This window comes from Calonectris borealis, chromosome 3 (genome assembly GCF_964195595.1).
Source record: "Calonectris borealis chromosome 3, bCalBor7.hap1.2, whole genome shotgun sequence".
Lineage (NCBI taxonomy): Eukaryota > Metazoa > Chordata > Aves > Procellariiformes > Procellariidae > Calonectris > Calonectris borealis.
Genome location: NC_134314.1, coordinates 105,735,600 through 105,754,089, shown reverse-complemented (window position 1 = coordinate 105,754,089; position 18,490 = coordinate 105,735,600). Strand labels below are relative to the sequence as shown.

Below are 18,490 nucleotides of genomic sequence, written 5' to 3'. Positions count from 1 at the left end.
AATCTATTCTGCCAAATAATTATTTTAATTCTAGTATTTTTTAAAATGAGAAACTACAGAAATGTTTCCCTTGCTATGCACAACACTTTACACAATTTTTATATTGTTCTGTAAAGATGACAATATGCTATCAATTTACTTATTTCAAAAAGTTATAATAGATTTATATCATCATGTAATACTATGGTTTTGAATGAGACAGTTGTTTTTCAGCGACATGTCTTTTAGTATATATTTTGTCCTGAAATAAGTTTTTAATATTGTTAAATACTTGCTTTGATGAATACCTGGAAAGGGAGGCCAATACTTCTTTCAAAAATACGCATATTAAATATTAATCTATTTCATTGTGTATGAGTTCTGGTTACACGCTCTAAAACATTGGTTATGCAAGTGTTGGTCATTCATCTTCAGAAATTGTGGTTATCTTTGGCTATTAAGCCTTTTATATTAAGCCAAAAAAATTTTGAAAATTTCTGCATATGTTTTCTGGCAAGCGCACTTGTTAAATTATATTTTTGCTCAGAATTTTAGAGTGAGTTCACTTTAGATATGGATTTTCACCATAAATGCACTCTTACTGTCAGGCTGCTTACATGAAACTGAGAGTATGAAGTGGATATAAAGTGAGCAGTAAGAAACAGATTATATTTAAAGTCATTTTAGGATCTTTTTTATGCTGTAGCAATATAAAACGGTATCTGAGGAGTTCAGAATCATAACTTATGTGTTTGTTATTCTGACCAGTGAAGCTCTTGTGAAGCGATTGCTACCTGCACAAGCAGTTAGAATAGAGATTTTTAAAATGGCATTAATTACCTGAAGTGGTCTTCAACCTCTCTTCACGTCCAATCAGCATCTGGCAGGGTTGTGTAGGAGCAATAGGTGGCAAATCCAAGACCGAAGACTGGCATTTTTTGTAAAATATCTGGAATATTAAAGTAAGACTTACATAACCATTATTATGATGTACATAAAGCCACAGTATATAACCATACTGTAATACCTTTAAAAACAGCAAGGTCACCTGCTAACATCTCCTGGTACCATCATCTCTGTTTTCAAAGTCTTTTTCCTCCAGATGGAGTCACGTTATTTCAAAATAGTTATTTGTGCTTTTTCAGAAAACCACCATTTTCTCTACCTTCCACACAAACTTTACTGTTAGATCTTTAAAGTGACTTGAAGAGAAGTTCTCAAACTTCTGTGATGATGATATTTTTAACAGGCCATCTGCTGTCTTAAAATACCGAGTCATACATGTCTTATTTACAAGACGTATGTTGAACAAATTTTAACGTTCTTGCTACAGTTAAGCTGCTGAAAATAAGAATTTCATTTGCACCGTGTGCAAATGTTTTTTTCTCTCAGGCCAATAACATGCCTGGTGACTATTTTCTTCCTACAGTTTAAATGTTGTATAATCTAACATTTTGCTTTTTATCAAAAGCTGTTACAACCAGAATAGAGATTGAGTTTCAGATATATAGGAACAACACATGATAAATACATAGTTCGTCTCCTCATATGTTCATAGTACTTATCCTCATTCGATTCAAGACAATTCCTCTGGTATTTTGTTCCTTACAAATGAAATTCATGGTGCGTAGTGACATACGTCAGATTTATATGTGGTTAATATTGAAGGCTGATTTCGTTACGACTTATTTTTAAATTATGACTTCTACCAGAAGGGTTAATCTTAGTTTCACCAGACAACAGAGAGAAGGAAAATGTTTCTGCTTAACAAGGTACCTATAGAAGTTATTGTTTTAATAGCAAATACTGTTCACAGAGTTAATAAAATGGTGAATATCACCTTAGTTGCAAACATGCATTTTCATTACTGTGTATGAAATCTTAAAAAGGAAATCTGTCATTTAGATTTTTGCATGTGCCCAAATACTTTAAAAACCACTAAACTACAATGATACCAATCAAATGTCACAAAGTTAAGTTACAGAATTAAGTGACATTGTAGTAAATCTTTCTATTTCAGTGTACTACATGCATATGCAGTTCAGTCTTCTGTGGAATGCAAGTGTTTACTCACACTTGAAAGTCTGAATCTTTCTAAAATTGATTCTAAATTAGTTCTTCATGTGTTAAACTATTACAGTTGATATGTCAAAGTAATTCAGATGAGTAACCTCCTTAAAAAGAGGCATACAAAAAGTAAGAGCTGTGTTTGTTGCTAAACATGGTGATAGAACAGCAGCAGTGGGTAAGCATTGGAAATTCTATAAAATTATTGTACTTATCCAGAATACAGTTTAATCTGCTGTTATTGCAAGACTGAATTTCTCTGGATCTTTCTTTGTATAGTTTTCACACAACTGTATTTCTTCTTGTGGGACTGTATCTTTTTTGTGTGCTGTTCTGGAAGACCTTTTTTCTGGTTTTCGTATGTATGTAAGTTATGTATATACACACACATTTTTCTATGCTTGCCTTGACTTTTCTTACCCCTTTTGGATGACTGAACACAGTTCTTGTCTCAGCATGTAGACAATATGTAAATACCCATATTACATTAGATCAGTGACTAGTGGAATAATTCACTTTGTAAATACATCAGAAAGGTGTGGAGCTCTAAGCACGGCAGTGGTCTGCAGCTATCTCTTCGTGGTGGAATAATACTGATACTTTCTGGGTGAGCTTTACTCTACTGGGTTGCTTGTTTCTTCTGTCAAAATTAATAATAATGAGCCAATCCTATATAAACTAGCACCAACTTTTACTAGTGCCAAGATAATTAGATTGTTGAGAACTGTTGATATGGCTACTGATGAACCAAATGTTAAGGAGGGGGACAGTCCTGCACCACAAAACTTAGAACCTGGATAGATTATATTATGCTGATACAGTTCAACACATGTGATCTTCTGTACTTGACACAGTTAAAAATCTATGTGTCTATTTATGTTTCCTTTACAGATAAGCTTTAATCTACAAATATGTAGTTTTCCCGTGAATTACTTAGATTACATAAACAATAATAAATAATACTGGTTTAGAAGCTGCATTTATTTCTCCTGCATAGCATTGAAAAAGTTACCTGCTTACATTATCTTTCTGCACTAGGACAGGAACAGTCCCCTCCCCAATGCAGCTACACTGCTTGAAGGTGTTAATTTTTCCAGCTGCTTGTTTTCATCCTCTACTCTTCTGCCAGTAAAGAAGGGAGTTTTTGTCTATGTTTTTTGATATGCTTTGGGCAAAACCAGCCTGGTTAGCTCAACTCACCTATTTAAATTAAATTGGCTGGTTTTGTACAAACCATATTAGGGAGTGCTCACATGATTTCTTCCTCCGGCAGAGCTGTGGAGATGGTAATCTCCAGCAGATGTGTGATAACAAATAGCTTGGGATAGTAATGTCTTCATCTGGCGCAGTTGTTAGCAGACCAAATGTCTGTCTGTAGCCCGAGGCTGTGGGCAAACAATTGAACATGATTGAGTTATGGCGAGTTAACAAGTTGCTGCTTGGCAGCTGAACTGCCATAGCTGATCATGCGCTCATTGTTTGCCTGCTCCCATCATGAGGTAAAACACATTTTCTTAAGTCACCTTTGTAAAATTTTATAAAAATGAGTTCTACCTGAAGAAGATTCCCCAGGGCTAAGAGATTCCTTTGGTCAACTGTGGAGACAGCGTTGAACGGTATTTTGCTGAACTGCTATAACATGATTTTGAACATGTGATTATATTGTTAAATATATGGGGGACCTCCATCACACAACTGTCTGCCTGTCTCTTAATATTTTATGTATTTATCCTCACAATACCTGCATGAAGTTAGGAAGTACTTTTATCCTCATTTAACACAATAACCTGAATACTTAAACAACTTAATATTTTGCCTTTGGTCGTACAATTGATGCCATAACTAGTTAATTTATGCTGTAATCTAAAAACAACAGAATTGCAGCTTGGGAAAACAGCAGACTACTGAATAAGTTAAACTTTTATAATTATTTCCTTTACTATACATAATGGTCTGCTGTCATATTCCTTTTACAGTGTGCTTCTGTTAAGTATCGTTAATTATTTTAGCTACATATTTATTTTTTCTTATTGTACTGTAAGTAGAATTTGACACATGCATGAATTGAGAAACTGAAAAGAAAATAGAGCCAGAACTTTTGCTGCTTGCCAATTTTTTTTTGTCGTATCTTGGTAATTCCGTGTTGGCTCAAACGCTCCCCCAGGAATCTTTAAAAGGAAAAAAAAGCTGTTTGTAGTTCTTATGCAGCTCAGTCCTGGCTTGAAAAAGGCTAAGTCATATTCACAAAAGTGATTTCAAGGTGGAGTACAATTATACAAGTTAGGTTTAAACTAGCTAACTGATGCTGAGTTAACAATCCAGTCAATGTCGCATCATCTTAGCATTAAGTAGTTAGCCACTTCTTGTGGCTGCAGAGTAGACTATGGTTTGAGGCAGAGGTGGTACCTTGATATTTCTTTAAAAATCAGCAGGAGCCACTTACTCAGCCATTACTATAATGTGAAAGGAGGACTGTGTGCCAGTGGTCCAATGATGTTGGACCACTATTGCTGTTGCTGCTCTATTCTGAGCTGGCAAGAAGTCTCTGAAGTCTTGTCCTGCCACGGTGAACAGCACAGACTGAAATACGGGTCTTTGCAGACCTGAAGGAGACCTTCAGGAAAGCACACCCTGGAAGTAGTACGAGAAATGTTATGTGAAGGGAATATGTCAGATGCTACTAAATGGTGATGTGTCAATAAAACCCTAGAACATTAGTCATAACTTCCTCATGTTTTCTGCAACTCTTTCCCTCCTTGCCCTGTAGTTCTCAGTCAAGTTTAAATATGTGCCTTGTGTTGGTACAAGAGGATATCTCTCAAGTATTTTTACTTTTTATGACTAATAGGATTCTCTATGAATTAGTATTTAAAGAAAGCTCCTAAGAGAAAAATGACACCAAACCCGATGAGAGCTTTTCAAAAGTATATTATTGCTTTGGTTACAAATACAACTTTCTGCCTTTCCCAGTATGGAAAGGAAACTCCCATTTGTACATTTGTACAGCACTTACTCATTTTCATCTGATGATATGGATCGTGGTACTTTTTTTACACAGATGTGACAAATAGCATTACAGCTGCTCTTTATTTGATCTTCTAAAGAGACAAAGATGTGCAAGGGTTCTGCCTTCTCCCTCTTTCCCACCGTGTCATCTGTTGTTTGGGAAAGAGTCCTAATTTGCAGCAGATACAAAACTATTTGTCGAGTTGCAGGTTTGCCAAAAATAAATGAAACCATTAATTACTACATTTTTTGAGCAGCTGTTAATGGATTGGGATAAGAAAACTGTACATTAAACTACTGGTTAATTACAAGAACTGTAATTGTTTAATGTGGCTTTTGTGGAATGAAATTACAATACCAGAGGAGGTAAATTCAGTCAGTTTTTGAAAATTATACATTAAAATGTGCACATACTTACACTGCACTAAAGCTAAGGAATGCATAGCTGTTTTAATAGGTGATTCACTTCTGCTATCACATGAACACATATTCCCAACAAAAAGACTTTAAAAGAAAGTAGTATTTAAACACGCCTTTTAATTCAACTGTAAAATTATTAAAGGTAGTAAGTTAATATCTTGTAACGACAGAGCTAATAATGCAGGAGATTCAGATATAACATTAAAATCCAAATGTGTTTACATCATTAGAAATTAACAACTAAGCAGTTTTATCTCCTCTTTGGAGTGCCATGAAGCAGTAACTGTACCGTTATGATTGGTGCTTAATAATATTTGCAGTTCCAGATTAAATTATGTGAATGTTTGAGGACACATTGCTTTCCTCCCTTGCCGTCACCCTCAGGGACAACATTATTCCATCAGTTTGGTATTTTTCTTCTCTGGGAAGAAAAAAAGATGGTGCAATTTTGGAAGAAGGCAATTCCTGATTGAGTTTTCTATACTATGGCCTTATTTTTAAAGGGCTGAAAAGATTTTCATTTTGGGGGAGGGGGACGGGGCAATGACAGTTTGATTGTTATTTCAAAATGTAGCCAGTATGTGATGCTTTAATTTTATGCTAATCTTCAAGCCTTAGTATTGGTTCATGGATAGATTTAAAGTATCCATTGATTAAATGAACATTAGTCACTAAGTGTCTTAAAAGTATCAGATTTTAACTCAACTTCCGTAAGAACATTTGCAAAAGTAGCAGAAATTTTGAAGAGACCATGCTCTATTTTGAAAATACATTTTTCCATATGATCTGAGCAGTTCCATTGCATCTTTAATGCAAAACTAATTAAGTACAAAACCACATGCCGAATTTCATTGTTATTGCACTAAAATCTAATAATCTTTATAATACTGTACATAAATAAGCTGCTAAATAATACTGAAAATTTGTCATTTGAAATTGAATTCCAGGTACAAATGAGTATGTTAACAAACAGGAAGTCAATTAGTCCTGATTTTAAAAAATATATAAAATAAAAAAATCAGCCTCTGGAATTTATGTACTTCTGGATCCTCCTGATGTACCATCTGGACTGAATTTTCCCCTGAATGAATTGATAGCAAATTTCTCACTTTCGCATACCTGAATTTTAGCACATGGTATGCTTGTTTCTCACACTCAACTGTATTAGATTCTCTCTCTGTTTTTTTGCTTGAGTTTGTGCTCCAAAGCTCAAGCTTTGCTTGTCTCAGCTTACCTGTTACAATGCTAATGGCATAAGGATAAAGTTAATTTGGGCTTCAGAGGTGTGAAGACCATTCCTGCTGTTTTAAGGTCTGAGCAGGAGCTATGCAGTAACTTGCACTGTAATTCCAGAAACTGTTTAACCTATTGTTAAGCAACATTGAAATCAAAAGAAGTCGTTTTGCATTTTGTTTTTCTGTTCTTACTGTAAATCAAACTGTTTGTACAATTTTCACATTGAGTTCCTACTAAGCTTGGAGGGATCCCTGAATCTCATTTACACAAAGCAGCATCCACTGGCGCACATTCACTAAAATTGTGAAGCATAGGTACACTGACTTCTATCCAGACTGTGGTTTTGTGTAAGGAGAGAAAGAGTTTAAAAGAAAATTTGAATAGTTTGTTTCAAATTATGTAGAATTTTCATGTTTATTTTCTTTGTTGATATTTTGAATTTGTGATCATTTATTATAATAATACCTTTCAGCCTATCTGGAAACTAACGTTCAGTAACTGTCCTAGCCAAAAGGAAGAAAAGGACACTTCAGCCTCCTCATTTTTGGATTTGGGAATTTGTTTTGTCAAGGCTCCTGTTACTTTATATATATATTTTTAGAAGTTTTAATATCACAAATTAATAACATAGAGCAGGAGGACATAAGTGAAGTTTTGCTATTAAAGAATTTTGAAACTAAAAGAGACAAAAAAAAAAGTCAATGTTTCTTTAACTTTCTCTTACCTGCTCTCCTTTGTTATTAGAAAGTCAAATTTTGCATTCACTCCTACACACGCGGACCCCTTGTACTCAATGGGGTTGCATGACAGTTACTGAAGGGAATGGGTGCAGAGTGTTAGGAAGCATAATTTGCTTAATGTTCAGTTAGCTTTAGTGATTTCCCCCCCTGCTCCCCGCCCATCCCACCTTGCACACAATTATATCTTTGTTTATCAGATTATTGACTGCATTATAACTGTACTATCTCGGCCAGACAATTAGATTGTTTGAAGCGTTGTTTCTCAAGCATGATACTAAAAATAGGGGGGCAGAAGGAACTAAGGAGGAGAATGATGCTGGGGTGCAGCTGCAGAGCTGCTGTTTTCTTGGAACCGATTGGAAGGCAGTAGGTTAAGGACTGACCACAGTGTTTGTAATATGACAAAAAGCTTCTGGATCACTGGTCCAGATCTAGGTCTAAATGACTGACTAAAAATCATTACGTTGTGCTGGCTGTTTACCTACATTAATTGAATTATTGGTCTCTTACAGTGGACCAAATTCAGTCCAGTTGGCCATGCTTGCTTACCTTCTCAGCACGGAGGTAAAGAAAGAAATTGATATACAGGTTGAGTGCTTCCAACCTGATAAGACATTTTTCTTTTTCCATTTCTAAGCTACTGTATTACATATTTGTGGATTTTTACAGTGTTGCTCCTTCCTCTGTACCTGTTCTAAAAGTAAAAGGTTTTGAATATGGTGCTAACGTTTGAAGTAATTTAACCTAACTCTATATGAGTGTAACCCAGAATTATATAGTAGGACGTATTTTTTAAAGTCTTTTCAACAAAATAGATTTGTCCTGCACTGACTTTATTTAGTGAATATCATACTTAGTAAACCAATATGTGTCCAGAAATATCTGGAAGAAATAGTGTAGCTGAGTAAGCTATCGAATCCTTCTGTGGAAGTATCTGTTCAAACCCATAGTTATTGCTCAAGTGATAAAGATATTTTCCAAATCACTTCAGAGCTGGATCAGGGCCCCTGTCTTTTGGATATCAACAATGTTGTTGCAAGATGAAGAAGGAACAAAAGAATGTTCGCTTTAGAATTTTTGAAACAATATTGTCCTGTAACAAGATGGTATTCCATTACTGCAACCTATTTTCTAACTACATTTCACCATTACGCACATATAAGCATTATTCATTTTTATCAAGTGTTGCTTGACAAAAAAAAATCTTGCTGTCAAAAATATTTGGAAATATTCTGAATGAATATAAAATTTATATTCTGAATGAGTATAAATATTAATTTCCTTTCTTGAAAATGTGGATCATGTCATTTGTTGAAGAAAACTGTAGGTTTTAGCTATTTAATTTTTAACAGAAGTGAATTTTTTGGTTTTATTCCCTCAGTGTTCCTTGGTGACTTGTTTGTACACCAAGATATTAGTTTGGATTTGCCTTTGTGTAATTCATATACTTTTGATCAATTCCAACTCATGCCCAATTATATTACACTAAATTAACATAATTCAACAGATGTTGATATTTAAATGTTTTCTGGCATTCACATCTTGGACAGCTGTCTTAGAGCTTGGGGAAAAGGCAAACATTTAGAGTTAAATGCTGAACATATGCTTAAATTACTAATTAGAAACAAGAAAAAACGGTGCATTATCCTTTCTGAGGGCAGTAGGCCTCTGCTACAGAATTTTTTTTGAGAGGCTCAATTCGCAAATGAAATACATAAGTGACTTGAGATTGGGTGTCAAAACATATGTAGTGATGTAAGTTTTTATTTTCCATTGTGTTTGCTAAAATGATGCCAGTGTGGAATGTGTAGATTTGTAGAGTTCAGGTAAATTTTGGACTACTTCTGTGTCTGAATGACACTTAAAAGTGCTGAAAAAGATAACAGAAAGGAACATATTAGGATATAGTATTAGGTGATGAGATAATCTGATGGGGCCAGGGGAAGACTGTGTTCTTCTCATAATAGGATTGCACTAGGACTTTCAATAATACAGGTGTGTCACCCTTATGTTTAAAGTTATGTTGTGAACAGATTGGCGTAGTATGAAAGGAGTTTGATAGAGTTGCATGGTTTTATCACATCTGTTTAAGATTTAATAAAAGGCAAATAAAGTGCATAGCGCTTGTGGTTAATGTAATGGTTTTTGCACTTGTGGAGGCAGATGAAGCAATCTGTTGTATAGATGATGTCATTCTTTAGACAAGTCTGAAGAAAAGCTTTACTGTTTGTAAAGGATGTGGAGGAATCAGTGTGGAACATTTCACCTGAATGGTATCTGAGAAAAGTGATACCAAGAAGAAATACATATTCATTTTCATAAGCATTAAAAATTAATATATATGCTTAATATGCATTGTATTTCATTATTATATTGCCGGTTCTTTAGCACTGAATGAAAAGTTTCTGTAAAGACTTTTAATGAGTTTTGTAGACAAGACTAACTTGCAGCAGTACTGCAGAGAAATCCTTTCAACACTGTCAACACTCTGGTGTTGGGAGGGGTGGAGATGGTTCTTCCTACACCTCCAGAAAGTTAGCATGAGCAATGTATGAATTTGTGAATTATTTCACATATTAAAAACAAAATCAAGCAAACTATAAAACAAGATTTTTAAGTTTCTGGTTTCCAGGAATCTGTCTCCTGATACTGCATTTTATCAATGCTGCTCTTGCGGGTTCCATAAAAGCTGTGAAATTCTTCTAATTCACTGAGAGGATTTGGTAGAAGTAAAGGTAGACCTTATGTACAACCTGAGCGTACAACCTCAGTGTCCTGTTATCAAAAGTATTTTTTTCTGGAAAAAAGGCTCAAGTGAGAAACTGTCCACCAGGAATGCAGCTGTCACAGTAGCTTTGGTGTAGACTGTGGTGAGCGTTGGGCATTTAGTACACTGACTGCCTAGATTGTCACCAGGCACACATGCATGTGACATTTTTCTGTGACAAATAACAAAATAGATTTCAGGCATTGATTTGACCTAAAGTCAGGTAAATTTGTACTGAGTGAGGTTTATCTCAAATGTTCTTAATAAAACGTTACTGGATTGTTTCTCAAGATTGCCCTGTACCATAATATTAAGATGTAGAGTCCAAATCTTCATTGTTAAAGCAACTGTTTTGTTCTCTTATATGTCTTCATCTACTCCCCAGAAACATTGACCTCAAAGTAGTGTCCGGTGCATCTACTGGAAGTGCACAAGCACTAGCATTATTTTAGAGAGCAAAAGAATGTAGCTACCTTCTTCAGAATGGACAATGAGCCATCCCTCTCTAATTGTCCATGGGGCACATACGTGACTGCATATGTTACTCTTTTCTGGGCGTTCAGATGGAGACCAGTGGCTGAGTCCATGTTTTGGCAAGCTGTGTGCTACAAGGGAAAGAGGAAATCTTTCTTTATAAAATTCCTTAGCCATTGGTTTTCATCTATTTTTTCTCAAAAAGAAACATGCCTTGCATATTTCAGTGTAATATTATGAAATCATCATGCACCTTTTCCGTGGTTATATTGAGATACATGCCAGAGGCAAAGATTAGAAGTATTGGTTTTACCCAGATAATACAGAATAGTCTTCCCAAATTTACAGCATCAATTGCCTAGTATGTGTATTTGACGTAATACCTTTTGATTAAGTCCATACTTCTGGAGACTCAGTCAAATGGAGGTGTAGAATTTTGTATAGAATTTTAGCTAATAGTGTCATTGGACATTTAGAAATATATGTAAAACAGGTTTTTAATCGTGTTTACCTCTAAACTGATCATAAACTGTTCCATGGACTCGGACGCTCTTGAAGCCATTGTCTGCCATTTGTGGAGATTTAGGAAGGTACAGTAAGACTTAAAGTTCATCCAAACTCTCTTACTTAAGCAGTGCTAATGGATGCAGTTCCATTGGCCACCAGATACAGCAACGTCTGCATTTTAAGCCATGCAAGAATTGAGATAATCTGTACTACAGGTCCATTCTGTGTAAGGATATGAAAACCATTTATGTGATATTTTTGTGTAAATAATGGGAGGTTTGCTCAGATTATTCTTCGATTTTATAAAGTTGACCTATTCCACACATCCCATTTTTTTTAATCATTTTATTGTCTTACTTCTTTGTTACGCAATTGAGAGTTCCGTTTTTTTCATTTTTAACTGCTGCTGCGAGCATTGCTTCACACACTCCCTACTCAACTTCAGTTTATAAGAAATTGTCCAGTCATTTCAAGCTCAAAATGAGTTGTGGTCCTCACTGCATTCTCTCTTCAATCATATCCATATTCATATCTATTTTGTATCTATATTTTAAGACTGAGGACTGACAGTGTCAATTAAATTTCCCCTTCAAAATAATTCTCTCAAGTGCCTTCTAAAATGCAAATCAGTCAACTCTTGCCTTATTGTAATCTCTTGTGAAAGAAGTTCACTTACAAACTTTTATCAAACCTCTACATTAGCTGAAGCATTCAGTGGTGATAAACTTGCAGAGTTCTACAGCCATCTGCAGGAATGCATTGATACTGTGGCAGAACGGTGTGTCACTATTCACTGTGGATGTGTTCCTTCGGTGAGAGAGACGTTAATTGGAATATAATGGGTACGCAAGTATTGATCATTACCGATTCATCTAATTGTGGTATAGAAACCAGGCTTCCTGAAAACTTTATTGCATCATAATAGTATGCAGCATAGGATTTTTCCAAGTTAGAGTACAGATATTTAATAAATACTGTTAAACAAAAAATACACACTCTCCCACATCTGCCTTTGTTAGTAATCAGTACTTTTATGCATTTTTGATACAAGCAGAACATATAACCATCACCTCTGTTACTTACAAGTAATCTTAGCAATGTCGTAGTATTGTCCGGTAAATGGTTTGACAGTAAATATACTAAGGGACAAAATTAAGTTTGCCTTCAATAATGTTGTAACCGTTGGCACAATTACAGTGCACCAACAAAAGCAACTGCGCTGATATCAAATAAAGCATTGCAGCTTGCAAGGAAAGTGACAGCTGCTAACAGCAGACAGAATAAAGTGATCAACAGACATGCTGTTACAATGAGACATACAAAATAAATATGCAAACATTTTGTATTTAATAAACTAGAACCGGGAGTTCCCCACATGAGGTGACAGTCTTGCTAGTTTAGGCCATTGTGCTAATGCATATGAAGCTACCTGCTATACAACACTGTCTTCATTGTGTCTTTCTGAAGAGACTGTGGAACAATTGCTGAATTTGAATAGGGTTTTTTAATTTTGGGGAGAGGGCTTGTTTTGCATTTTGATTGGGGGGGTTGTTTGGGTTTTTCGGTTTTGGGTTTTTTTTTTTTTACACATGGGATGAAAGTAATTGCAGAGTCCTGTAATAAACCAGAGAGATAGAACTCGTGTTCAGGAGTATCTGCTGTCCTACCCAGTTTATATTGTATTATCCTTCTCAGTGAGTTGGACCAGTGAACTTCTAACTTCGATAGCAGCAAAGGTGGTAACTATTAGTGAAAGAGTTATGAGCCACGTTGTGTGCTCAGTTGCTCAGAAGGATTGCAGTTAAAGCAGTGCAGCTGTAGGTTCCCCCATAGAACAGACGTTTATTTGGGGAATGTAACCAAATGGTCCATTGACTGGAAAGGTCAGAGTAGATAAAGATCTGACATAGCCTGTTACAAATGTCTTGGAGAGGTGAACGTGTGTAAACGCAGAAAAGGCACTCATCAAAAATATTTGCTTATTGAGCTATGAAAATTACAGAAAAAGAGGTTGTCTTGTGTAGGCATGGATAGAAATGTTTGGGGAGTTGAAAGAGACAATTCTAGTCATATTACCATAGTAAGGGCAATTACCTTGAAGAAAGAAATGGTAGGGAGACTGCTGCTATTTAAGAAGTAGATAACAAAATTTCTGAGTGAATGTTTGTCACAAGAATGCATAGATGCTTGTGAATTGCTTTACATGTCGTGAATTGCTTTACGTGTCATTGCTTCTATAAAAGTATTTGCTGTATCAAAACTACTTTTTATTGTGTTTATTATTTATTATTTCAATAGCTTTTTTGTTGTTACTGCCTTTCGCAGTCTGTCTTCATTCTTGAGGCTCTTATTTAGCACGTAGAATGGAGAATCTAAACGCAGTGAGCAAGATGCGAGGTGAATAAAAATTGACAGTGGCTTTTCCAGTGTTTTCGTTTAATGCACTGAGGCATGACACAACAACAACAACAACAACAAAAATTCTTGGCATGCTAGTGTAAGTTCACACCAGCCTGGCTTTTGCAGCCCTCTTATTTCCCTCTGCCACAACTTTGCCGCTGCTATGACACTTGCAGGCCCGCTCGGCCGTGGTGCAGCTGATGCCCTGTCCATGCTCATATTTTTCTTATTGACAGTGAGTGTTCTTGCCAAACGCCAGGGACCATAGTCACATCTGTTTGTCTCCCAAGCTTGTCTGAGGCTGCTTGGGAACACTTTTTATCCAGAGGGCAGCTTTAACTAGGCCTAATACTCTGAAAAGCCTCTATTTGTAAATGCATACAATGAGGCGACAAGTTCCTGTTGTCTTTCCTTAAAAATTATTCCATTTGACACTGCTTGCTCCAGTCCCTGTCACCAGCACGTCAAAAGCCAAGTTTTCAGGCAAGGTGGTCTTAACAAGTTTTATTTTTTCCCTAATAAAATGCCTAGCTTCCCTCCAGAGCACTATTTATAAATGATAGCTGGAAGGAAGCTAGGGGTAAGTAGGGAGAAGTCAGGCAAATAGCTTTCTTCCCTTCTGTAATCCGCACTCTTCTGATTTAATGGTAAGAAACATAATGCTGAACTTAGCCTGACTGAGGGTCAGAGTTCTCCCTACTTTGTAATGCCCCCATTACAAGCATTTCAAAACGTACTGTGCAGCTTCAGAATAATACTTCATTTTGTCTAACCTGCCAGTTCCAGAGCAGTGATAGTTCTTGTCTGTTCCTCTTGAAAAAAATAAAAAAAAAAAAAGCTTTTTGTTTTGCTGTGATCTACGTTGACAGTGCATATGAAATGTTAAGACCTGGTGAAAGTAAATGCCGCTTTAGAATTGCAAGTTAGCATAATGTTTGATGGTAGTGGCCATAAAACCAGGTTTGACAAAGCTTAATTGGTGCTCTAGCATATTGTTATGTATTTGTGGCCTACAGAATTTTCAGTGACAACAAAGAAATACCCACTCTCACCTTGGCTGGCGATCGGGTGGTTGTGCTCGGCAAAGGCGAATGATTCATTTATGCTGAAGGAACAAGGCTGCCTTTCAGACGTTCATTGATTTTAAATTAAAAAGTAACTGCTGTGTTCTACATGAAGGGTGACAACAATAACAAAGTAGTCCTTACTTAGTGTTATTTGTTGCAACTCCATTCGGTGTGCCTGGAGGAAAAGTGGGGAGACCCCGGGACCATAATCTTACAGATCAATAATCTAGATATCTCAATGTAGTGTAACAGATAATCAATTCTGGGTAAAATAACTCAAATGCTGCTAGCTGTTACTGCTGTGGCTCAGGTCTTCAGGTTCAATTGCCTGACTTTATTAATTTTTATCTTTCATCCTACTTGTATTCCTGGCGACTTTCTCCCTTTTTCATTCGGAAGAGAAAACTGAGGGTTGCACACTGTTTAACATATAATTTACCACACGACTTATTCTGCGTGTTTAATATCAAGGTTATATACATCTCTTAAATATTATTTTAATTATTATTTATTATTATTTTTTTATTATTATTATTTAATTAATTATTGTTTTCCCATATTGCATTTAAATATTAATTTTCTTTATTGTACAATCAATTATGAAAGGGTTACACTTCCTGATGTCTTTCTAAATTTAGAACTGAAATTTATCACTGTGTTAATATACTAGTTCAATTGTGTTCAGTTTCTGGATGTTAAAATAGGACGCAATTTCAACCTAGAAGAATTGCAAAGAAAACGTCTGTTTTAAAACAAAGAGAATTAAATGAGTGTGAAATAGGGGTTCACTAGGTGAAGCTACAGTGCACTTCTGTGTGAAACAAATTTCTTGGAATATTTTACTATTTAAATAAAAGCACTGTAGTACTTGTTAATTTACTGTATCTTTTTAAAAGTATGTAGAGGATTGTACATTTTCATCTTTTTTATCAAGGCGTTGTTGTCACTCTTACATTATTGAGCAAATCTGAGGTCTCTTAACATTATATGACCATTTGTTATTCATTTAGAAGCAGCACAGCTTTAAAAAGTTAATAAATGCAGTAAAGGATAAGTCATATATCCACACTGAAACCAGATCCTGTGAGTGAGAGTGTTACTATGCTACAGTAGACTATCAGATGCAATTCTCAGCTTGTAATTTTAGCAAAATTCACTACAGTACTGTGGTAAGAATCACAGTTCTCAGTAACATTTATGGACACAAATTAAAATTGTGGAGTTTAGAAATTACTTTCCCCCCCCCCCTTCTGTTCTAGTTCTTTCCAAAAAATGCCGGCTACATATATTCCATTCTACAGGCACTGTACGTTACTTTAAGAAAAATAATAACTGTAATTGTCCTTTAAGATTATATTCCAAAATTCAATATTTGGAAATGCCAAATTTACCTTTTTCTGTGGCATCTGACTTCTAATAGCTGGCTTTAATGCAATAGGATTTGCTTGTTTGCCATTCTCTGCAGCTCCACCAATTTTCCAGTCTCCCAAGTGTAAGCTCATAATAGTTTAATGAGTGCACCAGATACTGTGCTTCCATGTTATCATTTGCACAACTTGCCAGTGAATTAGAAGAGGACAAATTGGTGTGCAACAATTTTTTTCATGTACCTTGGAAGAGTTTACTCTTTCATGTTTTCTCATTCATTCTTCATCTAACCTTAAAAAAAATTGATAATACTTTTCATGTAATAAATGTTATTCTGACAGTCAGGCATTACTAGCCAATTGATAACCTACCAACAGTATTGTGATCTCTTTAGATAATTAATCTTAGCTATTTTCCTGTCAGGAGCAACAGTGTTTTTGTTTTATGTTGAGCTAGAAAGATTGCCAGTTTTGAAAATTAAAAAGCATTCCCTTTATATTATTCATTCCAGTTACAATTTATGATGCTGCATTTAGATACTGAGCGCTTGTCAACAAACATAATTAAGCTTCGATATAAACAAGATTGGTGGCTTGACTGTGCAGCTTCATCTTGGTTGAGAATGTTTTGATATAGGTTCAGATTATACAAGCTGTGTATTTATGTGGCGGTTTTCTTCCTTTGTTAATAGTTTTCTCCTATAATTACTTGCAGGCAAACCAGTGTACATTTAGGATCATTGTGCATGGGAGACATCAAACGGAGAAGGAAAGCTGCTCCCCTGCCGGGACCCACAGGTAACCAATTTCCCTGGGACAGAACACAAAACACAAGATGTTAAATCTTTAAATACAAAGCGGTAGGTCAGTGACCTGGGGAAATGCTTGATAAATTCAGTAACTTTCCATATAACTTCAGATATATGTGCTCTCCTTATTTATTAATAGAGATTAAGAAATAAATAGGCTCTCTTAATTCTCCCTCAAACATTTCCAATTTCTAGTTCTTTGTAGCATGGCACTTCTTTAAAGAGGATAAATCTTTTTTCATATACTGAGAATCATAGACAGTAAAGATTACCGCTTATGTCTGTTCAAGCATTACAAGGTAGAAGACATGAGGTATGTGAGGAATGCATATGAATACCATAAATATCCCGCAAAATAAAGATAGGATGTGAATTCTTGGGCAAACAATTGAAAATGTGGAGATAAGTCTGTGAAACACAGTTTTAAAATCAGCGCTGTAGATTAAATAGGAAGCACTTGCAAGCACATTTCTGAAAGATTTTTACAGATGCGAGGTCACAACCATTGGATGCATTTTGCTGATGTCACAGCTGTGAAATGACTTTTTCAATACTTAGCAGTGATTTATAGGACTCTCATCAGTTTGTTGTATTAGTTATATACATGCATACTGGAAGGATTAGATTGTGTGTGTGTGCCTGTGTGAGGCTTTTTATATATTGCTATTATGGAAATCTGGATTGCATGTCCTAGTCATATATCAATTATTATAGCAACATATGCAACACATACAGTTCTTCAAATATATTCTAAATAGGTGTCTTTAGAGAAGCCTAATATTTGTATTCCAACTGAATTCCTCCTCCTGAAACTTCCTTGTTTCAAACCTCAGTGGCAGAAACAGACCAAGAATAATATTAAAAATGTTGTTAAAGCACCTTAGTGGCAGCAGTATGGAAAAAGAGAATGTATGGGTCAGCTTCTAAGACTCTGAACATATGTGAAGTGAGAAAGAAAAATACTTAATGGCTGAAGAGAGAATAATACAATTATTTCTACAAGGTGATTTTCACTTCACAACTTTCAAGTACTAGAGGATGTCATTTTGTACTGAGAGGGTATGAAGTATCATGAAATTCATTTTATTATTCATTTTACCTTGGGCTTTCAGCGTTCAGTCTTTTATTTTACAAGCTGGCTTCTCTGCATAACTTTGCAAAGCCAATATTTTGATACTAAGGCAAATATATTATGTGATCATTCAATGTTATATATCTATATATTCACAGTTTTTGCCCCCAAAATTTGCCCTTACATGGAGAGCAACAGAGAATAATGGTGGAGAAAGGTATCATATGAGGTACCTTTTAACTAATGTGTGGGGTTTTTTCTCTTCAAGTTCAAGGTAATCTTTTCAATTTTGTTCTGGGCAGGAGGATTGAGAATTTTTTTATGTGGTCTTATAAAAGCTTTTTTTCTGCATTTCATCATTGTAAATTTTTAAGCAAATAGAAACTTGGGTAAACTTTGAGTAAACTTTTACATGTGTGTAGATAATGTATAACACTTTATAAATTATTACAGTTTTCTCAAAGGCTAACCTTCCCACAGCTAAATTATTGTTTATCCATCACAGGACTTGTTTGTTTGTCTTTGTCAGTATTCATACCATTTTATGAAAGAAACAGGGTTTCCTCTTACAATGGAAAT

At 35.4% G+C, this 18,490-nt stretch overlaps 1 protein-coding gene across 3 annotated transcripts in view; it reads left to right on the top strand.

Annotated features, from left to right (window-relative positions):
* Positions 1–18,490, top strand: part of GPATCH2 (G-patch domain containing 2) — a 128,449-nt gene that overhangs the window by 95,225 nt on the left and 14,734 nt on the right. For 2 of the 3 annotated variants that reach the window (XM_075147093.1, XM_075147094.1), the window contains one exon: positions 16,746–16,828. In XM_075147093.1, coding sequence (XP_075003194.1) covers positions 16,746–16,828 — 83 coding nt within the window. Of the gene's footprint in view, positions 1–7,960; positions 8,013–16,745; positions 16,829–18,490 lie in introns of all 3 variants that reach the window. The other variant, XM_075147095.1, reaches the window with a different exon arrangement.